This window comes from Trachypithecus francoisi, unplaced genomic scaffold (genome assembly GCF_009764315.1).
Source record: "Trachypithecus francoisi isolate TF-2019V2 unplaced genomic scaffold, Tfra_2.0 Lachesis_group0, whole genome shotgun sequence".
NCBI classification, from domain to species: domain Eukaryota; kingdom Metazoa; phylum Chordata; class Mammalia; order Primates; family Cercopithecidae; genus Trachypithecus; species Trachypithecus francoisi.
Window position 1 is genome coordinate 195,300,089 of NW_022681453.1, and position 27,407 is coordinate 195,327,495.

General features: G+C 44.0%; 2 protein-coding genes across 5 annotated transcripts in view; one reads left to right on the top strand and one right to left on the bottom strand.

Moving 5' to 3' along the window:
• On the bottom strand, window positions 1-21,593 carry FBXO45 (F-box protein 45). Its single transcript, XM_033213189.1, has 3 exons — window positions 20,942-21,593; window positions 10,772-11,128; window positions 1-3,153 (listed from the first exon to the last, which is right to left on the bottom strand). Exons 1-3 carry the CDS (start codon window positions 21,254-21,256, stop codon window positions 2,968-2,970), a joined length of 858 nt encoding a protein of 285 aa, XP_033069080.1. The 5' UTR covers window positions 21,257-21,593; the 3' UTR covers window positions 1-2,967.
• WDR53 (WD repeat domain 53) overlaps window positions 20,987-27,407 on the top strand; it is a 16,203-nt gene continuing 9,782 nt past the window's right edge. For 2 of the 4 annotated variants that reach the window (XM_033213185.1, XM_033213188.1), the window contains exon 1: window positions 21,572-21,722. The gene's annotated coding sequence lies outside the window, so the exon portion shown is untranslated. Of the gene's footprint in view, window positions 21,110-21,571; window positions 21,723-27,093; window positions 27,120-27,407 lie in introns of those variants that run through there. The other 2 variants (XM_033213187.1, XM_033213186.1) reach the window with 2 other exon arrangements.

Genomic DNA, 27,407 nt, shown 5'->3' on the forward strand with positions numbered 1-27,407 from the left:
TTCCTTGTATGAAAAGATTTAATGAATTATGAGCCATTGACCATTACAAACTTTAAGCCTTAATATTTCTTCTTTCCTATGTAAAACCAGGTAATTAAAACAGCCTGTCTCAAGTATGACAGAATAGTAGGAATAATAGTAACGTCTGCTTCCACATTTGCATGCTTCGTTCACGAACCAAAGAAAGTGCTCCATGTTTCCCAAGTCAACAAAGTACAGTCAGTTACACCCTCCCTGATCACACTATGAACTGAAATAGAACACTCCTTTGACTTTTAATAGCACTTTCCATCCACAGCACAAGCACCTGCCCATTATTTTCTCCTTTACCCTCAATATCCTTGTGAGGTAGAGAAGGGAGGGAGCAAGGATTTTTTTTTTTTCTATTTTGCAGATAAGAAAACTCGAGGTGAATTTTAGAACAATGGTTCTCAACCTTGGCAGCACATCGAAATGACCAGAAAGTTATAAAAATCCTTATGACCAGCTCATATTCCAGACCAACATCAGAATCTTGGCATATGGAACCCAAAGCATCAACATGTCTTCAAACACTCCAAAGTGACTGCAAAGTGTATACAGCCAATGTTCAGAACCACTGGTTTGAATGATTTATATTCAATCTTCAGGCACAACTGTCTTCTACCTAAATGCTCTTCTCAGCACCAATGACAAAGATATTCCATTTCCTTGAACATTGTAGCAGTTTAATATTTTGTAGAGCTACTACTGGTTTTTAGTGACAAATTTACGTAAATGAAGGCTCTTCATTACGCAGATGCTCATGCTATTAACCTCAATTGCATGTGATTTGCAAATGGGATTTTCTGGAATTTAAACCTTTGAGACAAGAATGGCTTGTTGTTAAATATTGAGGCAATTATTTCATTTTAGGTCCAATATGCAATAAACCATGTGTTTCGGTTTTCCACTCAGCACCTTCAAAACTGTTGCAAATGAATATTTACTAACAAGACAAAAGAGACAATTATAAACCAAACTCTCAACAAAAGCTCTTGGAATGGCCACATCACAACCTGAAAAAGAAGCAAGTACTTAAAGGACTTGATCACTTTCTAACAAGTCCATCTTCATCCTGAACCACTTCTCGTTTAATCAAATTTTAAACTTTGCTGAACTGAGTTGTTCTACACCAAGAAAAATAAATTTCTATACCATCTATATTCTCTAATACGTTTAACATATAATTCCACTCAATACAAGGAGGTTTCTTCTTAACCTGGACATCAAAAAGAATCTTTAACAGATTTCTTCTTTTCAAGCAATGTATCAAATACACAATAAATACTTGTAAACTTTTCTGGTGGCAACAATCAATCTTTGTTCTATGGCTGAAATCCCTTGCTTCATAGGAGTATTGACAATCTTAACTCCCAAGGAGCAACCCAAGAATCCCGGCCAGCTGCCTGGTGTCCCTAATTAGATTTAAAACAAAATACACATACAGCAAGAACTCAGAAGTACAAAGATTTTGCTTGCCTTTGCCAATTCCTATGTGTCTAAAACCATACAATTTATACTTTCATACAGAAAGATGTCTGTTTCTTTTCTAACAAAAGAAAAACTCTCAGCTCATGTGGGTTGGATTATTAATTCAAAAGCATTTTAGTGATGAGAAAAAAGATTTGTAAGTCAAAATAGGAGTTAATGTTAAACTCTCCTACAGTGAAACCTTCAAATATTGCCAACCTGAAGTTTTCAGCACAAGGTGTCATATTTCAAGTCCCATGGGGGCAATTATCTATAATGAGATTAAGAATATTCTTAACCTGTTTCAGGTGGGTAAGTAAACATTTTCTTTATAGCCCCAATAACGAGCTTGAGGCTTAGATTAGTTGCATGATGTAAACAATATGAAATTAATTTTTTTGATAATATCTACAGCATTTATAAGGCTACAAAATAAAAGGACCATTAATCAATTCTTTTTTTCCTAGGCTCTAGGATTAATATTTGTGGCCAACAAGAGCAAATGACAATGTTCTGTGTTATGAGACACTTTCTTAGAAGGCCAGAAATAAAACTGGATACCAAAAGATACACATTACTATTATGTTGAGATCACCCTTACTGACATATGTATAATTAGAAATAGATTTGCCTTCCTTCAATCTTTAGCCAGGAGATTGAGAGATCTTTACTATAATTTTGATAGTAAAAACAAAAACAAACCAGACTCTAACAGCTATGGGAACTGGAAGCCAAAAATAATACAAAATGAGTCAATACAACACATCTCCTCTTAAAATCCTCTTCTTTGTAGTTAACCTAGCTGTCCCCAAATGTTATTCCAATTTTGTAACCATGTAGTGGTTTTTAAGAAATTAGAACTAGAACAAAGCAACCTGTTTGTCCTTTTTGTTTTTTTTACAGTTTTTTTTTTAACACACATATTGTATATACAACTTTTAAAATAGCTGCACAATTTTATATCTCACTTTTAGAGAAGTGCAGTCCAGGCAGACCATGCTTCTCAATATATTAAAAATATTAAATAAAACCCAACCAGTTTCATACTTTTCTAATAGTCAAGCTGGCCAGAAAAAAAGGGACTGGAGAAAGAACAGGCAGTTGTAAAATGGGATCAGTCTTCACAAACACACTACTTAAAAATCTTGCTATTTCCTTATCTTATCCCTTTGACAGCATCTCTACAATCTCACCTTTCAAGTTGGAAATAACACATTGCTAACTTGGAGACAACATCGGTTGCAACATGCATATGTCAACTGCCCACACAACCAACTGCAACCCTGAGGATTTTTCTGGCCCAGTAGAAAGAGGAAACACGAAGATAATCTCTGCTGTAGAGCTGCTTCTCCAGTTTACAACAACTTCATGTGTTTTCAGGATGTTTCTTGGACATGCACGTATGACAGTCACTTCATGGTTCTACTTCCCATAAGCAGATCTCTCCTCCATTCTGTCACCACAAGAAAGCCACTGTCATCCATCCAGAGGTTTTCCAAGGTAAACCAAAGTCACTTCTGTGTTGCCATATACAGCAGAAACTGCTGGGTATAAGCAGACCTTTGGAAGTCCTCTAAAGGCAACCCCCAGGAACTCATATCCACGTTCAAAAGCTAAAGTCTTATCTTCCATGTCCAAGATGACTCGAATTCTTTCTCCTATCTGCAAACAGACATCAAAAGGTTAGAAGAAACTCTGCCAAGGGCATAGCTAGAAGACACAAGACACAAATCAAGAATGTGAAAATATTAAGAATATTATCCTGGAAGGTATCTAGAAAAATCACAAGGGAAGCTTTCTAGTCAGGGAGAAACACCTACAAAAAAAGGACACACATCGGGTCAGGCACGGTGGCTCACGCTTGTAATCCCAACATTTCGGGAGGCGAAGGCGGGAGGACTGCTTGAGCCCAGGAGTTCAAGACCAGCCTGGAAAACATGCTGAAAACCCATCTTTACTAAAAATACAAAAATCAGCTGGGTGTGGTGGCGCAAAGCCGGTATCACACCACTGCCCACTAGACTCCAGCCTGGGTAACAAATCACAAATGCTTACTTTGATAGTTTTGTTTTTAAGACTCACATGGAATCTACATTTAATTACTAACAATTTCAATGTTCCACCTGAACACTCTCTAGATTGATTTTATTCACTCTTTGTTTAAAGGTTTTTCTTAAGGTTAACACTAAAATCTATAACTTGGCATATTTTCTCAGAAAGAACAATCTGAATTAGCCTCTCAAATTACTATACTATACATACAATGAAATTTTTTTTTTTTTTTGAGACCGAGTCTCGCTCTGTCACCCAGGCTGGGGTGCAGTGGCGTGATCTCAGCTCACTGCAAGCTCCGCCTCCCGGGTTTACACCATTCTCCTGCCTCAGCCTCCCCAGTAGCTGGGACTACAGGCACCCGCCACCTCGCCCGGCTAGTTTTTTGTATTTTTAGTAGAGATTGGGTTTCACCGTGTTAGCCAGGATGGTCTCGATCTCCTGACCTCGTGATCTGTCTGCCTCAGCCTCCCAAAGTGCTGGGATTACAGACGTGAGCCACCGTGCCCAGCCATACAATGCAATATCATCCAGCCATAAACAGAAATGAAATTTTGATATATGCTACAACATAGACCCTGAAAATATTATGCTAAGTGAAATGAGCCAGACGCAAAAGGCTAAATGGTATGATTCTGTTTACATAAAGTATTTAGAACAGTCAAATACATATAGTTGTAGAATAGAGTTTACCAGGGGTGGGGAATGAAGGAAACAGGGAATGAACATAATAGAGATTACGATGGGGTGAGGAAAAAGTTTTGGGTATAGATAGAGGTGATGGTTACACAACGTGTGAATGTATTTAATGCCACTGAATTGTATACTTACAAATGGTTAAAATAATAAATATGTATGTTTCACCACAATTTTAAGAATCACCATAGTAAGACACATAGTTTTTATTTTATTTTATTTTATTTTATTTTTTTTGAGATGGAGTCTCGCTCTGTCGCCCAGGCTGGAGTGCAGTGGCCAGATCTCAGCTCACTGCAAGCTCCGCCTCCCGGGTTTACGCCATTCTCCTGCCTCAGCCTCCCGAGTAGCTGGGACTACAGGCGCCCGCCATCTCGCCTGGCTAGTTTTTTTTTTTTTTGTATTTTTTAGTAGAGACGGGGTTTCACCGTGTAGACCAGGATGGTCTCGATCTCCTGACCTCGTGATCCACCCGTCTCGGCCTCCCAAAGTGCTGGGATTACAGGCTTGAGCCACCGCGCCCGGCCTATTTTATTTTTTTAATTTTGAGACAGAGTCTTGCTGTCGCCCAGGCTGGAGTGCAGTGGCGTGATCTCAGCTCACTGCAAGCTCCACCTCCCGGGTTCACGCCATTCTCCTGCCTCAGCCTCCCGAGTAGCTGGGACTACAGGCGCCCGCCACCGCACCCGGCTGATTTTTTGTATTTTTAGTAGAGACGGGGTTTCACTGCGTTAGCCAGAGTGGTCTCGATTTCCTGACCTCATGATCCGCCCGCCTCAGCCTCCCAAAGTGCTGGGATTACAGGCATGAGCCACCATGCCCAGCCTGACACAGCTTTTAAAGTTTACAGAGCAGTTCCACATATAATGTGGAATCATGAATAATCCAATCTGGCTACAAATTCTAACGCAGAATATAGAATAGGCTTATTAAATAGTCAACTTGTGGTTCACAACTCTGAAACACCTGTTATAAAAAACAGCAGCATTGATTATTAAACGAAACTGGAAGCAGAATATATCCAGATTTTTCCCATTTGGAAAAGTAAGCAAAAAAAAAAAAAAAAAAAAAAGGATGTTTCATCTTTATAGTTTGCATTTATAAAAGGATGTTGCATCTACAAAATTGGAGAAAGTCCTAATGTTTGCAATCAAAATTTAATTCTTCCTGATTATGATAACCCCTGCTATTGTCATTTACTTTCCTTCACTGTGTTTCCTGTTAACAGTAACTGCCAACATCTGCTTTTTTCCTCCCTTTGCCCACCTCACAGATTAATCCATTTTATGGATCTAAGAACCTCCAAATCATCACCACCACCACCACCACTCATACCAACAAAATATTAACAACAAAGTAGAAATGAAAAGCTAATTCTGTTGGGTATTTGTTTTGTGTCTTATTTGTATTATCCCATTTAATCCTCACACTAATCCTAGGAATAAAAACTATTTTACAGAAGTTGAAACTAAGTAACAATTACTCCTGGTGAAATTTGCGAATTTGCTTCACCTTTGAGCATACAGCATGCACAAAGCACAGGGTGGAGAAAGCAGAAGTCTTACCATCTTTAGGTGTTACGGGGTAAAACTTGGGAGATAGCAGAGCAGCTGGAAACTTAGAGGAGGAACTCCAGAAGCAACAGAACCACAGAAAAGGATGAACCCCAAAATCTGAGAATTAACTGCCCAAATCCCTGAGTGACCACTATATTACAAAGGCACAAGGTAAACCCCCAGGACTGAAAAAGCAGCAAAGCTGAAAAAACGGAGCAGACATTAGCTGCTACACATCACAAGAGACGGAGTTTATAGTTTGAGTAGAGGCAAGTTAACTGCCTATTAAATCAAGAAAACCTATACTTTTCAGAATAAAGCAGTCTCTAGAAACAAAACGTTCAGGAGTTACTACTACATATTATCTACACATCTGGGTTTCAATAAAAAAATTGCTAGATATGAAAAGAAACAGGGAAGTGTGATTCACATTTAGGGGAAAAAAGAGCAATCAATAGAAGCTGAACCCAAGTGGGCCTAAGTGTTGGATTTGGCAAAGACTTCAAAGCAGCTATTATAAATATGTCCAAATAATTTTTTAAAAATATAATATAAATAAACAAGGAATCTCAATAGAGAAAAGGAAATTTGCTCTAAAAAAGAACCAGGCCGGGTGCAGTGGCTCACACCTGTCATCCCAGCACTTTCACTTTGGGAGGCCGAGGCGGGCGGATCACGAGGTCAAGAGATCGAGACCATCCTGGCCAACATGGTGAAACCCCGTCTCTACCAAAAATACAAAAATTAGCTGGGCATGGTGGCACGTGCCTGTAGTCCCAGCTACTCGGGTGGCTGAGGCAGAAGAATCGCTTGAACCTGGGAGTCGGCAGTTGCAGTGATCCCAGACTGTGCCACTGTACTCCAGTCTGGCACCAGAGTGAGACTCTGTCTCAAAAAAAAAAGAAAAAGAAAAAAAAAGAAAATTCTAAAGCTGAAGTGTACAATAAGCAAAATTTACTAGCCCAGCTCAATAGCAGAGGTGAGATGGCAAAATAAAAAAATTTATAACCTTGAATACAGAACAACACAAATTATTTAATTTAGGTCAAGCACAGTGGTTCACACCTGTAATCTCAGTACTTTGGGAGGCTGAGGCAGGCAGCTGCTTGAGCTCAAGAGTTCGAGACCAGCCTGGGCAAAATGGCAAAACCCTGTCTCTACAAAAAACACAAATATTAGTCGGGCATTGGTGGGGAGCACCTGTAGTCCCAGCTACTCTGGAGGCTGCAGTGGGAGGATCGCTTGAGCCTGGGAGGCAGGTTTCAGTGAGCGAAGATCATCGCGCCACTGCACCACTCCAGCCGGGGTGTCAGGGCAAGACCCTATCTCAAAAAAAAAAAAAAGAAAAGAAAAGAAAAGAAATTATCTAATGCAAAGATTAGAGAGAAACAAGGTTAGGGGAAAAAAAAGAACACAGCTTCAGAGGCAGAGATAAGGACAACATCAAGCAGTCCAACATTTACATTAAAGGTAAATGAACTAAACACTTAAAAGTCAGAGACCGAAGCCGGGCACAGTAGCTCACGCCTGTAATCCCAGCACTTTGGGAGGTTGAGGCGAGGATCACTTGAGGTCGGGAGTTCCAGACCAGCCTGACCAACATGGAGAAACCCCGTCTCACTGGGCACGGTGGTTCACGCTTGTAATCCCAGGACTTTGGGAGGCCGAGGTGGGCGGATCACGAGGTCAGGAGTTCGAGACCAGTCTGGCCAACATGGTGAAACCCTGTCTCTACTAAAAATACAAAAATTAGCTGGGTGAGGTGGCGCATGCCTGTAATCCCAGCTACCCAGGCGGCTGAGGCAGGAGAACTGCTTGAACCGGGACCCGGGAGGCAGAGGTTGCGGTGAGCCAAGATCACGCCATTGCACTCCAGCCTGGGCAATAAGAGTGAAAACTGTCTCAAAAAGAAACAAACCCCATCCTCTACCAAAAAATATAAAATATAAAATTAGCCAGATGTGGTGGACATGCCTCTAATCCCAGCTACTCGGGAGGCTGAGGCAGGAGAATCACTTGAACCTGGGAGGCGGAGGTTGCAGTAAGCCAAGATTGTGCCATTGCACTCCAGCCTGGGCAACAAGAGTGAAACTTCGTCTCAAAAAAAAAAGTCAGAGACAGAGACTGGGTTAGATAAAAATCAAGATCCAACTATATGCTGTGTAGGAGCTCCACTTAAAATACAAAGACAGATTGACAGAGGATTACTAGAGTTAAAGGAGGTCATTTCATAATAAAAGAATAAATCGGCCGGGCGCGGTGGCTCAAGCCTGTAATCCCAGCACTTTGGGAGGCCGAGACGGGCGGATCACGAGGTCAGGAGATCGAGACCATCCTGGCTAACACAGTGAAACCCCGTCTCTACTAAAATATACAAAAAATTAGCCGGGCGAGATGGCGGGCGCCTGTAGTCCCAGCTACTTGGGAGGCTGAGGCGAGAGAATGGTGTAAACCCGGGAGGCGGAGCTTGCAGTGAGCTGAGATCCGGCCACTGCACTCCAGCCTGGGCGACAGAGCGAGACTCCGTCTCAAAAAAAAAAAAAAAAAAAAAAAAAAAAAAAAAAGAATAAATCAGGCAGGGAGATATAACAATTAGAAATGTATATGCACCAGTAGTAACAGAGCTCCAAAATACATGAAGCAAACACTGACAGAACTAAAAGAGGAAAGAGACAAATTAGTAAGCATAGATGGAGATTTCAATACTCCTCTCAGTAATGATAGAAGGGGTAAAAAAAATCAGTAACACTATATAAGACTTAAATATGATCAGTTGACTTCACCTAATTCTCATTTACAGAATATTCCATTCAACAAAATATACATTTTTTCAAGCACACATGGGACACTCATCAAGAAAGACCACATATTAGAATAAAACAAACCTCAATAAATTTAAAAGGACTGAAACCACAGAGCATGTTCTCTGAAAAACACAGACTTAAGTAAGGACTTTCACTTACAAAATCATTACAAGGGTAAGTGATAGGACTTTCTTTTTAGTGATAAAGTCTACACACCTTTCTCCTTATAGTATCTGCAGAGCCTAAAAGGATAGTGAGGAAACATTCTATGAAAAAAAAATCCTTCCAGCTTTTATACCTCAGGAAATGGGATGTATTTTTGGTTCTTCTGGTTTAGTATGCCTGACTTGAGGTCATTACTGAGGCTGGAACTTTCATGCTGCATGCGGCTCTGAAATATGCAGCCTATAGTTCTTTAAAGACTTCCAGTTTCTTATCAGATTATTGTATATTACACCCTGCGGAGTCTATAGTAATAAATATGGCTTTTACAAATAGGAACTATAATTTTAACTTGAGTCAAATGAGTATGCCTTAAGCCTAAGATGAAAAGAATAAAAAATACAGCAGTTTGCCTGAATCTGCCTGTCTCTACAGAAATCACTGATGCCTCCAGGGGCTCCGAATCCGCAGACAGAGGGTATGTGTGCATGTGCATGCACAGAGATATATCTACTGGGGTAAGGAGCCTAGAAAAAGATTTGGAAGTGCCATGATACAGGAAAGATGACCATCTAGAGCAGGGGTATTCTATCTTTTGGCTTCCCTGGACCACACTGGAAGAATTGTTTTGGACCACACATAAAGTATACTAACACTAAAAATAGCCAGTCAGCTTTTTTTTTTTTTTTTTTTTTTTTTTTGAGACGGAGTCTGGCTCTCTCGCCCAGCTGGAGTGCAGTGGCCGGATCTCAGCTCACTGCAAGCTCCGCCTCCCGGGTTCACGCCATTCTCCTGCCTCCGCCTCCCGAGTAGCTGGGACTACAGGCGCCCGCCTCGTCGCCCGGCTAGTTTTTTGTATTCTTTAGTAGAGACGGGGTTTCACCGTATTAGCCAGGATGGTCTCGATCTCCTGACCTTGTGATCCACCCGTCTCGGCCTCCCAAAGTGCTGGGATTACAGGCTTGAGCCACCGCGCCCGGCCATGCCAGTCAGCTTTAAAAAAAAAAAAATCGCAAAAAACTCTCATAATGTTTTAAGAAAGTTTATGAATTTGCATTGGGTGGCAATCAAAGCCATCGTGGCTACATGCAGGCTGTGGGTTGGACAAGCTTGATACAGAGCATGAACCGGCAAACTACGGCCCCCGGACCCAATCTGTCCTGCAGCCCATAAACAAGGTCTGTGGAATACAGCCACGTTCATTCCTTTACGTATTATCGACGACTCCTTTTGTACTATAGAGTTGCAAGTTGTGACAGATCCTTACCTTGAAAATGACATCAAAAAAAAAAAAAAAAGTTGTGACAGAGACCATACGGACTGCAAGACGAAAATATTCACTACCTGGCCCTTACCAAAAGGTTTGCCAACCCCTGATCTGGAGCAAAGATAGGCTGCTTAAACTTGTATTAGGAAACAAATATTGAGATAGATCATTTACATATTTATTTTAAAACGGTCAAAAAAATCTCCTTGAGGCCAGGCGTGGTGGCTCACGCCTGTAATTCCAGCACTTTGGGAGGCCAAGGCGGGTGAATCACGAGGTCAGGAGATCAAGACCAGTCTGGCCAGGAAGGTTAAACCCCATCTCTATGAAAAATACAAAAATTAGCCAGGCATGATGGCAGGTGCCTGTAATCTCAACTACTCGGGAGACTGAGGCAGAGAATTGCTTGAACCTGGGAGGCGGAGGTTGTAGTGAGCTGAGGTCATGCCACTGCACTCCAGCCTGGGCAACAGAGCAAGATTCTTAAAAAAAAAAAAAAAAAAGAGTATTTTCCTGCATAGCCAAATCAAAATATAACACCCAACAAAATTAACTATAACCTCCTAACATTAAAAAAAAAAAAAAAAAAAACTTGAAGTCTTGGTATTTGAAAAAATAAAAAATAATAAAAATGAAAATTACCAAAAAGACAAATAAAACTGCTATATGAAAATTTGAAAATTTAAAACAAATTAAGGCATGATTTGACAAAGGCTCATCCTTGAGAAAAGCCCGTTTCTCACCTGATATTTCGGTGCATTGTTGCACTGTGGAAAACTGCCATTGACTTCTCCATTATGTAGGAGATTATTGTCCACCAGATTCCAGCCCCAGCTCTGGTCATCACTGCCCAGCAATGCCACATAACCTTGGCACTGCATGGGGGCCCGTTTCGTGGCAATTCCAATCACTGCCACCGTGCCCAGAGGGCCCTCCCACCACACCTCCCATGCATGGCGGCCCTCACTGAAACCAATCTTGGTCCTTGCACCATCAGTGCTCTGAGCAATGGGGTTTCGATGTAAAGTAAAGCCATTCTTCTTAATGTAGACATTCCTGGAGCAGTCATTAGTGCTGAAGGCATGTTGAAAAGCACGTATCTAAAAAGATGAAAAACAGACCAAATAAATAACAATGTTATTTTTCTAAAATATTAAAAACTTCAGGCTGTATGTTTGTAAATAATCAAGTTATATATTTTATTTTATTTTTTTTTTGTTGAGGCGGAGTCTCGCTCTGTCGCCCGGACTGGAGTGCAGTGGCCAGATCTCAGCTCACTGCAAGCTCCGCCTCCTGGGTTTCCGCCATTCTCCTGCCTCAGCCTCCCGAGTAGCTGGGACTACAGGCGCCCGCCACCTCGCCCGGCTAGTTTTTGTATTTTTAGTAGAGACGGGGTTTCACCGTATTAGCCAGGATGGTCTCGATCTCCTGACCTCGTGATCCGCCCGTCTCGGCCTCCCAAAGTGCTGGGATTACAGGCTTGAGCCACCGCGCCCGGCCAAGTTATATATTTTAAAATAACACAAGTATTTCCAAATAATGGCTAAAGTTTCAGGATGGGATACTAACAGAATAAACAACATTAAAAGTAACTGCCAAACGTTTCATCACTGACCAAAATTTTAAATTGTAGTATTTCCTCAAACAGACTTCTTAAAACATCAAAAGATACCAAAAAAAAAAAAAAAAACCTTATATCTTAGAGATAATACTGAAACGTTTACGGATAAAATAATGATATCTGGGGGAATTGCTTTGAAATATCCAGAGACAGAGTGGTAAAGTGTGCAATATAAACATGAAACTAGACTGGCCATAAATTAATCATTGGCAAAGCTTGGTGATGGGTAAAAGGAAGTTCATCAAACTATTTTCTCTACTTCTGTTTATATTTGATATTTTTATATCAAAAAGTTGAGACGTACAGTTTTCATATGGGCAAAGATGTCATCAAAAATAATTTTACATAAAATAGAAACTTTAATCATAGCAACTCTAAAGTTTATGAAAAATTTTAGTAAACACAAACTACTTTAGATCCTCAGCCTACTTGCTGGGTATGACTTACACAATAAAAAAAAACCACCAATCTCATTTTACCAAATCAAATAATCCCTTAGATAGCATCTAAGTTCAAGTACTAGAATTTATAAAGAGAAGCTATCAATAAGACAACTTAGTTGACTCTTCAGCAAAAACAAAGGTCTACACTTCCAAAATAAAGAGGGTATGAAAATAGCTCTTCTGGCCAGGCGCGGTGGCTCAAGCCTGTAATCCCAGCACTTTGGGAGGCCGAGACGGGCGGATCATGAGGTCAGGAGATCAAGACCATCCTGGCTAACGTGGTGAAACCCCGTCTCTACTAAAAAATACAAAAAACTAGCCGGGCGAGGTGGCGGCCGCCTGTAGTCCCAGCTACTCGGGAGGCTGAGGCAGGAGAATGGCGGGAACCCGGGGGGCGGAGCTTGCAGTGAGCTGAGATCCGGCCACTGTACTCCAGCCCCGGTGACAGAGCGAGACTCCGTCTCAAAAAAAAAAAAAAAAAAAGAAAATAGCTCTTCTATACAAACAATAACAATTTCTCATGAACAGTTTTAAACTTTTAGTTTGTATATTTTAAATTTTTTTTCAGACAAGGTCTCTGTCACCCAGACTGGAGTGCAGTGGTACAATCGTAGCACACTGCAGCCTTGAACTCCTGGGCTCGAGTGATCTCCCATCTCAGCCTCCCAAGTAGCTGGGGTTATGGGTTCGAGTCACTACGCCTGCCTGGTTTGTATGTTTTTAAAAAATCCCTTCTTTACTTTAGCCAAACTACCAAGCAGAGGAAGGCTGGGACCTATGCTTTGGTGAACCTGAGAAATCAACTCCAGTCACAGAAGCTCAGCATTTAGGAAGACCCTTAAAGACCACCTAGTCCTTCTCAAGAATTTCAGCGCGAGTGAGTGCGAGAGGCCCAAACAGAGGCCAAGTATCCGGTTCCCTCACCACCTGTTCATCTGCCACTCGCTGGCACTCTACTGTTTCACTGTACTGCAGGGCACAGAGGTTAAAAAGGACTGTTTCCAATATCCCATGCATTCACAAGGAGGCTGTAAAACTGAAGCATCCCCAGTGTTTTTCCTATCTGCTCGTATTATAAAACACTTCAAGGCACTTATAAGACCAAAACATAAGATTCAGTGAAGGGGCTGGGCACGGTGGCTCACCCCTGCAATCCCAGCACTTTGGGAAGGCAAGGTGGGCAGATCGCTTGAACTTGGAGTTCAAGACTAGCCTGGGCAACGCGGCGAAACTCCAACTCTAGTAAAAATACAAAAAATTAGCTGGGCATGGTGGTGCACGCTTGTAATCCCAGCTACTTGGGAGGCTGAGGCAGAAGCAATGCTTGAGCCCAGGAGGCAGAGGATGCAGTGAGCTGAAATCGCAGCACTGCACTCCAGTCTGGGTGACAAAGCGAGACCCTGTCTCAAAAAAAAAAAAGAAAAGGAGATTAAATGGGGGAAGGAACATGTCCCCAAAATAGCAAATACTATCTAAATAACTCAAGAGAGTAATATCAATAATTCACCATAAAATAATTAATATTTCCCTATGCCTACTCCCCAATTCTTATAAATTCCAATTGCACACTGACACTATTGACAGCCTCTTCCTCAAACTTTTTTTTTTTTTTTGAGACAGAGTCTCACTCTGTCACCTAGGCTAGAGTGCAGTGGCTCAATCTCAGCTCACTGCAACCTCTGCCTCCTGGGTTCAAGCGATTCTCCTGTCTCAGCCTCCCCCAAGTAAATGGGATTACAGATGTGCACCACCACACCTGGCTAATTTTTGAATTTTTAGTAGAGACAGGGTTTCACCATGTTGGCCAGGCTGGTCTCAAACTCCTGACCTCAGGTAATCCACCTGCTTCAGCCTCCCCAAGTGCTGGGATTACAGGCGTGAGTCACCACACCTGGCCCTCTCTTCCTCGAACTTCTATGACATCTTCCCATTTCCCTGGACTGATCCTGTATCATTTCCTTTTTTGGTGACCACCCTTCCTCCGCCACCACCACCAAATTCTCCAAACTCAGTTCTCAACTCTCTATCTGAATTATTTCCAGACCTCTCTTTCTAAAACAGCACCTTTACTACATCTCATCCCAGTTCTATAACCTTTGGTAGTTCCATACTTGGTATCATTACCAATTGCAAATTCTTCTGCCTGGCTTTCAAAGCCCTCCAAATCTGATTCTTCCTACTTCCCTTTCTACCTTGATGATGTTCTTCTTGCTTACAGTATTATATGTGTTTTCTTCTCCCACACATTCTCTAACACCCCCTCTATTAAGCTATTTTTTTTTTTTGAGACGAAGTCTCACACTCTGTCGCCCAGGCTGGAGCGAGCGGCGCAATCTCGGCTCACTGCAAGCTCCGCCTCCCGGGTTCACGCCATTCTCCTGCCTCAGCCTCCCGAGCCTCCCGAGTAGCTGGGACTACAGGGGCCCGCCACCGTGCCCGGCTAATTTTTCCTATTTTTAGTAGAGATGGGGTTTCCCTGTGTCAGCCAGGATGGTCTTGATCTCCTGACCCCGTGATTCGCCCACCCTGGCCTCCCAAAGTGCTGCGATTACAGGCATGAGCCACGGTGCCTGGCCTACTAAGCTATTCTTTTTTTTTGAGGCGGAGTCTCGCTCTGTCGCCCGGACTGGAGTGCAGTGGCCGGATCTCAGCTCACTGCAAGCTCCGCCTCCCGGGTTTACGCCATTCTCCTGCCTCAGCCTCCCGAGTAGCTGGGACTACAGTCGCCCGCCACCTCGCCCGGCCAGTTTTTGTATTTTTTAGTAGAGACGGGGTTTCACTGTGTTAGCCAGGATGGTCTCGATCTCCTGACCTAGTGATCCGCCCGTCTCGGCCTCCCAAAGTGCTGGGATTACAGGCTTGAGCCACCGCGCCCGGCCTACTAAGCTATTCTTAACCAGGGCCACCCAATTCCCTTTGTTTCTCCCTCTGCTGAGTGCTTACCCACCACTTTCTGTACCGCGTCACAATTTAGTAGCTCTTATTTTCTAACACATCTTTAACCACTGATTCTAGTGAAAAATAACTTGCAAAAAAATCTAATCTAATCTAAATTGATCAAACCTCTATGGGAAACAGAGGACAGTAGAACATGTCAAGCAACACCATGATAATGAAATCAGCAAAATCGAGCTGAGAGTAAACAACCTGGTTTCCTCAACAAATAAGATGGGAGGTTGGGGAGATGGTGAGTGAATATGTAGACTACAACAGCCTTAAGAGACATACCAACCTTTGCCATGGGACCCTTATATAGATCTTGATTATATAAAACATAAGTTTAAAATGCAACTTTTTTTTTTTTTTTTTAGATGGAGTCTCGCTCTGTTGCCCAGGCTGGAGTGCAGTGGCCAGATCTTAGCTCACTGCAAGCTCCGCCTCCCAGGTTTACACCATTCTCCTGCCTCAGTCTCCCAAGTAGCTGGGACTACAGGTGCCCGCCACCACCTCGCCCAGCTAGTTTTTTGTATTTTTTAGTAGAGACGGGGTTTCACCGTGTTAGCCAGAATGGTCTCAATCTCCTGACCTCGTGATCCGCCCTTCTCGGCCTCCCAAAGTGCTGGGATTACAGGCTTGAGCCACCGTGCCCGGCCTAAAATGCAACATTTAACATTTATGAGACAACTGGCAATTTGAACACTGAATTTTTGATATTAAGGAATTAATGTAAATTTATATTTAGATGTGATAAGCATATTGTGATTACATTGTCTTTATTTTTTAGAAACAGATACTGGAAACTTCATACGAAATGGGAAAACAGGCCAGGCATGGTGGCTCACACCTGTAATCCCAGCACTTCGGGAGGCCGAGGCGCGCGGATCACAAGGTCAAGAGATCGAGACTGTCCTGGCTAACATGGTGAAACCCTGTCTCTACTAAATATACCAAAATCAGCTGGATGTAGTGGCAGGTGCCTGTAGTCCCAGCTACGTGGGAGGCTGAGGCAGGAGAATCGCTTGAACCCAGGAGGCGGAGGTTGCAGTGAGCTGAAATCGCGCCACTGCACTCCAGCCTGGGTGACAGAGCAAGACTCCGTCTAAAAAAAAAAAAAAAAAAAAAGGGAAAATAAAGACCAAATTAATAAATTAAAAACAATCCATAGCCTCACAGTCCCATGCACAACCTGGATTTTGTTATGGCAAAAGCAGCATGAAGACCTAGCTTAAAATCTAAGTCTGAACTTTACAGAATTCTCATCAGATGCCAAATATGACTGAAATAATGCTACAGGGTAATATGTAAAACATGAACTTAAAAAAAAAAAAAGAAAAAAAACTAAACAGATTAACAAACTCCACTTTCCTGTTTTATGCTATCCTAAACCTTTTCCTGTCCTTCTCTGTTATCCAGGCTCCTGGAAAAATCCATTTGACGCCTCCATCTTCCTCATCCCATTCACCCAGTCAGCTGTCCACCTATGTATATTGTTTTCTACAACAGCTCTCCAGCCATCCCCTTCTCTCCTCTACGTACCTGTTCCGGTCTGAAGTATCTCTGGTGTAGGCACTAACCCCTGCCCTCTCCAACTCATCTAAGGCCTAGTTCTTTTAAAGTACAGCCTTTGTCACTCTGCTGTTCAAACTTCTATGGTTTACAACTGTCCAGTACAAAACCCAAACTATAGACTGAAGGCTATATTTCAAGGCCCTCCATGATATATCTAGTCCCATAACATAGCTTTATAATATTTCCCTCTATCCTTTCATTCAATCTAACTGCATTATTTTATATATTTAGCACAGATCTTTCCTGTAAGCTCCAACCTCCAACAGCTGCCTATTTGAAATCTCTGTCTCAAAAATACTGTAAATGCTGCTCTCCCAAAACTGAGCTCATTGCCATTTCTTCAAAACGTAGTCCACCAGCCTGGGCAATATTATGAGACCACATCGCTACAAATAAAAATTAAAGGGCTGGGCGCGGTGGCTCAAGCCTGTAATCCCAGCACTTTGGGAGGCCGAGATGGGAGGATCACGAGGTCAAGAGATCGAGACCATCCTGGCTAACACGGTGAAACCCCGTCGCTACTAAAAAAAAATAAAAAAAACTAGCCGGGCGAGGTGGCGGTGCCTGTAGTCCCAGCTACTCGGGAGGCTGAGGCAGGAGAATGGCGGGAACCCGGGAGGCGGAGCTTGCAGTGAGCCGAGATCGCGCCACTGCACTCCAGCCTGGGCGACAGAGCGAGACTCCGTCTCAAAAAAAAAAAAAAAAAAAGCAAAATAATCATTTTCAATCCCCACACCTCAAATCCTTCTTGCTTAAAACTCAAAATGGCTTCCCTATACTTTGGGCCCAGTTCACTTCTTCCATCTCTCTTTTTTTTTTTTTTGAGACGGGAGTCTCGCTCTGTCGCCCAGGCTGGAGTGCAGTGGCCGGATCTCGGCTCACTTCAAGCTCCGCCTCCCGGGTTCACGCTTCTCCTACCGCAGCCTCCGGAGTACAGGCGCCGCCCACCTCGCCCAGCTAGTTTTTCGGGGTTTTTTTTTGTATTTTTTAGTAGCGACGGGGTTTCACCGTGTTAGCCAGGATGGTCTCCGGTCTCGATCTCCTGACCTCGTGATCCGCCCATCTCGGCCTCCAGCATCACCTTTGCTCTGTGCTCCAGCCACACTGACGTATTTTCTGTCCCTCACACTCCTAAGGTTCCCTCCTGGAAGGCCGTTCTCTCTCCCCTTGGCCTACTTACCATCCTTCAGATCTCAGTACATGGATCGCTTCCTCTGAGAAAGCCTTCCCTCACCTCTCTTACCTAGGTTAAATCCTCCACTACTGACAATCAGAGCACTAGGTATCCTTCCTTCATACCACTATACCAGATGCAGTTTTACGTCTGTGTGATTATCTGATTAATATCCATTTCCCCTATTAGACTGTAAGCTCCATAAGGCAAGACATCCATAAGAGTCTGTGTTTCTTTTATCTGCCATTGCTTCTGCAAAACTGAGCGTAGTGCCTGGCACTCATTTTTTTAAATAAAAATACATGCTGTACAAACCTTTTACTTTCCTCTTGTACTGCTTCTGTTCAGATACTTCCTCTTCCTAAAATATTCAACTCCTTCTCATCTTTAAAATTCAGCTCAAATATAACCTCAACCTCAAATCTTCTCCAATCTTCCACTCAATTTGTAAATTTCTCCTTTCACTGAACTTCTAGTATACTTTTTTATGTGTGTAATAGTAAGGAGCAGTTTTTACCACATTAACAGTTCTTTCCATACATTTTTTCCTCCTCTACTAGACTGAAAGACTTTCCTGCTAGACTATTTGACTCCTTTTGAATTAATCTTTTATCCTGAAAATATTCAAGAAAAGTCCTACAATGTGTGAATGAACAGTGATTGGTACAAGTCTACAACATCTATAATGCACATAGCAGAAAGGCAAAGTATTAAAAACCTCAGAAACCTAAAATATCTCTGGAAGGATACAAATCATAAGACAGGTTGCATACCTGGAGAGGAACTGGGTAGCGGGGGGACAAGGATGAAAGGAAAACATTTTGCTTGATATTATTTTGCTTCTATTGAAGCTTGACTCACACGACACATTATCTATTACATATTATAATATGATTCTTGAATCATGTGAACATTTCTATTACAAGTCAATTACCAAAACAACAACTCCTAGTTTAGGCTGGGTGCAATGGCACATGCCTGTAACCCCAGCACTTTGGAAGGCTAAGGTGGGAAGATCGCTTGAGCCCAGGAGTTTGAGACCAGCCAGGCAACAAGGTGAGACCCGTGTCTGTAAAAAATTAAAAAGTAGCCAGTGTGGTGGCACATGCCTATAGTTCCAGCTACTTGGGAGGCTAAGCTAAGATCACTTGAGCTCAGGAGGTCGAGGCTGCAGTGAGCTATGATTGCGCCACTGCACTCCAGCCTAGGAGACAGAGTGAGACCCTGTCTCAAAAACAACAACAAAAACTCCTAGTTTAAAATAAGTAAAAACAATAAGCTTTATGGAAAAATAAAAACTAAATAAAATGTATGAAACCTACACATTTACCAAAGTAGGACAAAACTCCAATAATCTGCATTTACCTATATAAATTACAACCAGTATCCACTGAATAGCCAACATGCACAAATAGTCCTAGTAAATTATTGTTATTTCGCTTAATAGAAAAACAACTTGAGGCCGGGCGCGGTGGCTCACGCCTGTAATCCCAGTACTTTGGGAGGCTGAGGCAGGCGGATCATGAGGTCAGGAGATCGAGACCATCCTGGATAGCACGGCGAAACCCCGTCTCTACTAAAAATACAAACAATTAGCCGGGCGTGGTGGCGGCGCCTGTAGTCCCAGCTGCTCCGGAGGCTGAGGCAGGAGAATGGAGTGAACCTGGGAGGCGGAGCTTGCAGTGAGCGGAGATCTCGCCACTGCACTCCAGCCTGGGCGACAGAGCAAGACTCCGTCCCCCAAAAAAAGAGAAAGAAAAAAGAAAAGAGAAACAACTTGCTAGTTGACATATTTAATGGCAATGTTCCCTATCTTCTACAACTAAAACCAGTTTTACTATAGAAGTATAAATTTTACATGCTTCACATGAAAAAAAATTTTTTACTTCTTACTCCGACCCCTGTTGGCAAGCTAATATTAAAAAGGGATGTTATCGCGTGGTGGCTCACGCCTGTAATCCCAGCACTTTCGGAGACCGAGGCGGACGGATCACCTGAGGTCGGGAGTTCGAGGCCAGCGTAACCAACATGGAGAAACCCCATCTCTACTAAAAATACAAAATTAGCCGAGTGTGGTGGCACATGCCTGTAACCCCAGCTACTCGGGAGGCTGAGGCAGGAGAATCGCTTGAACCCGGAGGCAGAGGTTGCAGTGAGCCGAGATCACGCCATTACACTCTGTCTCAAAAAAAAAAAAAAAAAGATGTTACCTTTTAGTTACTAATGCATTTACTATGTTTACAACATTGCAATCAGACTTTATCTTCTTATATGATCTTGGTTGACTGCTATACTGAACAGCTGTTAGCCATTAAGCTGAACCCAAGGCCAAGACCCTTTGTTTATATGGCCTGAGAATCCTTTCAGCCCTACCACAACCTGTTCTTGACATTTTCATTTTGTATATGAAGGCGGGCGGAATATGCACAAGAATCTAGGAGAAAAAAAAGGACGCAGCGAAACTGTAATCAGCACCTTAGATGACAAACAGAAGAAGAGAGACACTCCATCCATGTGGAACTATTAAAAAGTTAGCAAGGAAACAGCCAACAACGGTAGGACACAGCGGTGTGTTAGGTGGTGCCCGTGGATGTTCTATAAAGGCCTGTATCTTTAAGTGAGCAGGACGACTAGGACTACACCCACTTGTGAGCCTCAAATATAGTGGAAGGAACTAAAGAGAACTTGGGGAAAAATAATGAAAAAAAAAAAGGTTCAAAATCAGAGTTTGGAAAAGATGAGATAAACGTGGAGTGAAAGCAAACTAGAAACTTAGAAACTAAGCCCCTGTTAAGGTAGCGGGGATTATTTAATATAATGAAGTCTATTTGGAGGCCAGGGAGAAAATTAGGATGAGGGCATTAAAAGGTACAAGAGTGGTGGTCTGTCTTTAACGGGGAAAGCTGTCAAAAGTTGAATGAGTGATGCAAACTACCTAGTTGTTTGAAAAGTGGATCACGGAAGTGGGGTGGGTTAAGGAGCAGAACTTCGATCCAAAGAAAAGAGAATCTTTATGTTGGGGGGAGGTGAGGAAGGTACTGACTGGAGCCGTGGAAAGGCGGGCTGGTGAGGCGACGCGTCTGACTCAGAAGCTTGGATGAGAAACACCGGGAACAACGCCGGGGAGGGGGACTGGGGGCAGCGGTGTGGCCCGGGGCTCTCTCACCTTGGCCTTGTAGCTGGGCAGGTTGCAGAGGATGTCCGTGCGCAGAGCCTCTTCTGCCAGGCTGCGGGCGCACAGGCTCCGCCACACCTCGCTGTTCTCATCGCCGTGCAGGCAGCGGTACCAGTGCTTGCACACCAGGGCGCAGCTCCGCAGCTCGGACAGCTCCAGGTAAGAGAACACCAACTCCAGCACCCGGCTGGGCAGCCGGCCCCCGGCCCCAGAGCCCGAGCCCGAGCCTGCGCCCGCGCCCGCGCCGCCGCCGCTACAGCCAGCACCGCCCGAGGCTGCCCCAGCCCCCGGGGCCGGCGCCGCCATCGCCTCACCAGCCGGCCCGAGGGCCGCCGCCGCCGCCGCCGCTTCCCGCCGTCTCTGCTCGGAAGGCCAAGCCTCGCCCAGAGACCGGAGCGGCTCGCTCACCGCCCCTTTCAGTGCCAACCGCCGGCGCCTCCACCACTCCCGCCCCTGCCCGGGGGCGTCCGCCGCGCGCCCCGCCTCACTGAGGGCAGACGCACCGGCTGCACGGGCGTCCTCCGCCCCTCCCCCGCGGCTCAGCACGGGTGCCGAAACCGCCCGACTCGCCCGGCCTCTCCGCGGCGCGCCAGTGGCTCCGCCATGCGGGTTGAGGGCACGAAGCAAGGGCGCACGCCCAGCTCGTTCGCGGTTCCTCTCGGCCCCGGATGTGACTGTTTGGCTGCGCCGCCTCGCGCCTTACGCTCGACGGGATTGGGCGCCGGCGGGTGAGGTCATCACTGGGCGCCGAGGAGGGGAGCGGGAAGAGCAGGTATGAGGCTGGCGCCGGTGGCTTCGATGCTGCTTTCCAGTGCCTTTTCCTTTTTCTGGTCTGGTGGCTCCGCGTCTGCTCGCCTGGGCCCCTTTTCCTGTGACGTTTCCCTGTGTCAGTTAGGTCCTTGCTTCAGACTCCAACTCAACGCATGAACTTTTCTTTCCTTGCTTGCCAGTTCCTAGCTCTCCCACCTTTTTGTGTAGCTTGGGCGGCGGAGGTGGTCTTTACCTGGTCAGGCCCTCTCGTTCTCCCTAAATATCGGCAGTTAGCCCAACGTCTGTGCCTGTGTGCCTTCGGAAAGTAAGGTGGCTGCGACTGAACACCCCCGCGCCCAAACCTTCGAGTGCCATTTGAGTGCTAATTAACTGCTTCCGTCTTTTGGACAAGGTGTGGTCTTTACTGGATCCACCGCTTAGTAAACAGATGAAGGCAATGTAGTTTTAGTCAATTAAACATTCCAATAGGGAGAATGACGTGGAGGCCATAATTATAGATGGATTCTTGGAAGGGGAAGAATTTCAGCATCCCAGCCTGGGCAACATTGCGAGACCGTGTCGCTACAAAAAATAGAAAAATTAGCCGAGGGTGGTGGCGTGCGCCTCTGCTCCCAGCTACTTGGGAGGCTGAGCCCGGGAGGTCGAGGCTGCGGTGAACCATAATCGACTGCTGTTCTCCAGCCTGGGCGACAGAGTGAGCTCCTACCTCAGACACACACACACACAATAATTTCAGCATTATTTGATTATACTACGATTTCTTAGGTGGCCCCAAAAGTTTTCCGACAGCCTTTAAAGAATGCTTAGTAAGAGAATAAGAATAACCATCATTTGAGTCACGGTGTGAACCAGGCACTATAGTAGGTCATTTACGCAGATTTTTATATACATAATTCTCAAAACAACTCCATGAGGTAAGTAATTAAAATAATAAAGTTCGCAGACTTCCTCAGTCAACTCCAATGTCTTGGAACCTTTATGTAGTAAGAAATCTTTTCTGAAGCTTCTTGCTAGATCCGTTTCTTAGTCTCTAGTAAAAGCAGAGGAACGGCAGCTACCTCCCTACCCTCTGATACATGGTGTTTGATTATTACTCGCCTGTCCGTTCTCCTCATATGTCTTTTTCACCAAGTCCAGTAACCCTAATTCTTTCCATTCTTACCAATGCCAGCGCCACAGCCCTTCAGTCATTTTGGTTGCTGTCCAGCTTCTCCACATCAAGTCCAACTTTAGAAACCCCAAGCCTGTAAAGAAAAGTTGACCTATGCTGATTATGGTGATGGTGACTCTCTCACTAATTTCAGTTTTCGAGGATAAGCAGAGTTGATCTACCTGAAAAAGAGATAATGAACTAGACAGAATGAACAGCCTTAAAGGCACAGACACTTGAGAGGGACAGTGGTGTGGGACGGATGCAGAGTGCTTCGAGATCATTCAGTTTTAAAGACTGGCCTTTATCCTGTCACAGTGCAGCCGTTCTGGCGTCTGGAGTATGGTGGCTGTCTTCTCACAGCTCCACGAGGCCTTTATCCTGTCACAGTACAGCCGTTCTGGCGTCTGGAGTATGGTGGCTGTCTTCTCACAGCTCCACGAGGCAGGGCCCAGTGTTGGACTCTGTGGTGCTCTCACCCACCAATTCCCTTCTGCACTGTCCCAGCAGAGCTTCTCCATGAGGGTTCTGCCACTGTAGCACACCTCTGCTCGAACATTCAAGTGTAGAACCTTTGAAGGATCCAGTGTTTTTCTGGTGCTAATCTAGCCCAGTCGCTGAGGTGACTTTCAACAGCAGACCGTCTCCTAAGTGCCCCAGGTAGAATTTCAAAGTAAAAGATTACCCTTCTCAGCCCCTCCTTTTCTTTTTTACAAATCTTTCACCTGCTCGTCACCCACCCCACCAAGCCCCTTCCCCATGTTCAGTACTCATTCTGCGCTCTGGCCAATGAGAACTGCCAGCTGCGGCACTTCACCCTTTTAAAAAATGCTCTCAGCCAGGCGCCGTGGCTCACGCCTGTAATCCCAGCACTTTGGGAGGCTGAGGCGGGCAGATCACCTGAAGTCAGGAGTTCGAGACCAGCCTGGCCAACATGGTGAAACCCTGTCTCTACTAAACATACAAAAATTAGCCGGTCGTGGTGGCGCGTGCCTGTAGTCCCAGCTACTCAGGAGGCTGAGGCACAAGAATCGCTTGGACCCGGGAGGCAGAGGTTGCAATGAGCCGAAATTGCACCATTGCACTCCAGCCTGGACAACAAGAGCGAAACTCTGTCTCAAAAAAAAAATTGCTCTCAAAATAACTCACCTGGCAGGGCACGGTGGCTCATGCCTGTAATCCCAGCACTTTGGGAGGCCGAGGTGGGCAGATTGCTTGAGCTCAGGAGTTACACCAGCTTGGGCAACATGGTGAAATCCCGTCTCTACAAAAAATACAATTAGCTGGGTGTGGTGGTGCATGCCTGTAATCCCAGCTACCTGGGAGACTGAGGTGGGCGGATCCCTTGAGCCCAGAAGGTGGAGGTTGCAGTGAGCAGAGATTGGGCCACTGCACTCTAGTATGGGTAACAGAGGGAGACCCTGTCTCAAAAAAAAAAAAAAACAAGAAAAACTCACCTTTCCCTCACTATGATTTCATTAGGTGTTAGAAGGAAGTGATCTATTATCTGATTAAAGTAATTTGCAGTAGGATATGATTAACTGCTGTGCTTGAGGCTTTAGGCAACTCTATAGGAAAAGAGAAGCTTGTTGACTTGATACATGAATGTGGGGATGGTGACACTTCACCTCTTTCTGCCAGGCTTTTCCAGTTGCAGTCAGAAAAGCAAGAAACAGTGGCTTGCCAACTCATTTCTGAAAAATTGTTTGGATTTAACCCAACTTTAATTACATTTTTTCCCACTACCCTTCTATCACAGCAATCTGATTGTTTAACTTTTTGATAGTGTTCTTTGGTGTGTTTCAAATAATAACAAATCATTTTAATTTTATAGACTAAGTAAATGATTTTGGAGGGTCTAGTTGAATCACTGATCAATGCTTTGCATGATAAATCTTGACTGACTAAATTAATAACCACAGAGTGTATGGATTTCTGGGGCTTTCCAAACTTCCCCCGGCTCCTTTTATTTATTTATTTATTTTTTTTGAGACAGAGCCTCACTCTCACCCAGGCTGGAGTGCAGTGCACAATCTCATCTCACCACTGCAACCTCCACTTCCCAGGTTCAAGCAATTCTCCTGCCTCAGCCTCCCAAGTAGCTGGGATTACAGGCACACACCACCACGCCCAGCTCATTTTTATATTTTTAGTAGAGACAGGTTTTCTCCATCTTGGCCAGGCTGGTCTTAAACTCCTGACCTCAAGTGATCCGCCCGCCCCAGCCTCCCAAAGTGCTGGGATTGCAGGCATGAACCACCACGCCCAGCCTCCCCCACCCTTTTTTTTTTTTTTTTAAATATTCTCAGTAATAGCTATTTATTTTTATTTTTCTGACTGGATGAACAATCAGTAAATATTACCTATGTGATTTGGAGAGCAGGAGTTTAGTATGTAGCATTTAATAAGATAGAGCTGTTCTTGGGGTCTTGTGAGGCTAATAGAACAAGAGTTACTACTGGTTTCATTGTGGAAAAATTTATAGGAACTGTAGTCTTTATAATACTCCCTTTAGGGACAAAATTCATTTATTGCCTATCTTCTCATACTTTGGAGTAAAACTTAACAAAATGAACCTTGAAGATTGAGTTAATCTTTTCTAGAAAAGAGTTAAATTAGAAAACCTGCTAAAACTTTTGTCTATCGGTCAACATTTATTTGGCTCTCCTGTGGGTAGATTTGTAATGGAGAAAGAGGAGCATTAGAAACCCTGCCTCATTCTTGTTTCAGAGAAAACCTAAAATCCCAGCTGGGATCCAAAACCTGTAGGCACACAAATAGCAAATCTTAATGCTCTAGAGTATAGACCTCCTGACTTCAAAGTTGATTCATCATAGCAATGGTCTGGCTGATGAGAACTGCCAGCTGCGGCACTTCACCCTTTTAAAAAATGCTCTCGGCCAGGCATCGTGGCTCACGCCTGTAATCCCAGCACTTTGGGAGGCTGAGGCGGGCAGATCACCTGAAGTCAGGAGTTCGAGACCAGCCTGGCCTCGAAGAAGAGGCTGGGAAAGAAATGATCGACATTCTAAAGATTTGAAAGCATTGGCTGGGTATAGTGGCTCATGCCTATGATCCCAGCACTTTGAGAGGCTGAGATGGGAGGATCGCTTGAGCCCAGGAGTTCGAGAGCAGCCTGGGGAATGTGGGGAAACCTCATCTCTACAAAAAAATACAAAAAATTAGGTGGGTTTGGTGGCGAGAGCCTGTAGTCTCAGCTAACCAGGAGGCTAAGGTGGGAGGATCACTTGAGGCTGGGGAGGTTGTCTCAAAAAAGAAAAAAAAATTGAAATCGTTAAACAAAATTGTAACTTAAATTGACTTTTCAGTATTCAATTCAAATTTGTAGAGTAGCATCTTTATCATGAGATAAGTCAGTATTACAGTTCCTCAGCCTAAATGCTATCAGTGCCTTTCGTTTAAAATCTTGGTTTATCTGGAACTTTTGGCAACAGTCTTCGTTACAGCATACTTACCTGCTGCCGGTTCAGTACTTGTCAGCCAAAATCAAACCACCAGGGCTCCCTGTTTTTACCTCCCTCTGAGTCATTTCCTCTCCAGTCCTCTCCTTTAAATATTGCTTCAGTCTCCAATTAGTTTCTTCTGCATATTAATTGAGTGCTTCTGCTTGAAAACAAAGTTTAATTTTGTCTTTTTTCCATTTTATTTTTATGAACATTTCTATATTTGATTTTTGTGACCACATTTCTGTTACCTTGATTACTAATAGATCAGTGATTTTTTTCGCAGTCTAATTAGTGATCCTGTGTGTGACTAAAAGTAGGGGGAGGCTGGGTGTGATGGCTCACGCCTATAATCCCAGCACTTTGGGAGGCTGAGGTAGGTGGATCACTTAAGGTCAGTCAGAAGTTCAAGACCAGCCTGGCCAACATGGTGAAACCCTGTCTCTACTAAAAATGCAAACATTAGCCTGGCATGGTGGCGGGCGCCTGTAATCTCAGCTACTTGGGAGGCTGAGGCAGGAGAATCACTTAAACATAGGAGGCAGAGGCAGAGGTTGCAGTGAGCTGGAATTGCACCATTGCACTCCAACCTGGGCGACAGAGCAAAACTCTGTCTCCAAAAACAAACAAAAAAAAGCTTTGTGTTGGGAATGGAAACTTTGGGCAGAGTGCCAGATTATTTTAAATGATTTTTCCAAATAAGGAAATTTATCTCTGTACCATTGGGCTAAATTCAATTATCTTACCTGGAAATAGCACAGCAGCTCTGGGGTCTGGCACTCGGGTAAGTTCTCCTTTCGCTTATGAAATTAAAAATTAAATTTGTCCAGATAGATTTGTTTGCTTCCTTTTGTCTTGACCAAGATTAGAGTCGTATAAATTGCCCTGATTCCTTTTTTGCCTTGACCAGCAGGCAGGCAAGGCAGGCCAGTATTATGTGGCATTTCCAGTGTGTCTATATCTGGGATTCCTAGAGGATCAGAAATCTAAATTTTGCACTGTTGTGTAAATGCAGGCAGATGATAATATGATTAAACATATGTGAGTACATTTTAAAGCACTGATGACTTAC

Coding starts and splice junctions, on each gene's coding strand:
- FBXO45 (XM_033213189.1), bottom strand. CDS start 21,256: ATGGCGGCGCCGGCCCCGGGGGCTGGGGCAGCCTCGGGCGGTGCTGGC. Junction 11,129..20,941: donor TGCCCAGCTACAAGGCCAAG/GTGAGAGAGCCC, acceptor TCATCTTTTTAG/ATACGTGCTTTTCAACATGC. Junction 3,154..10,771: donor ACAATGCACCGAAATATCAG/GTGAGAAACGGG, acceptor GTCTGTTTGCAG/ATAGGAGAAAGAATTCGAGT.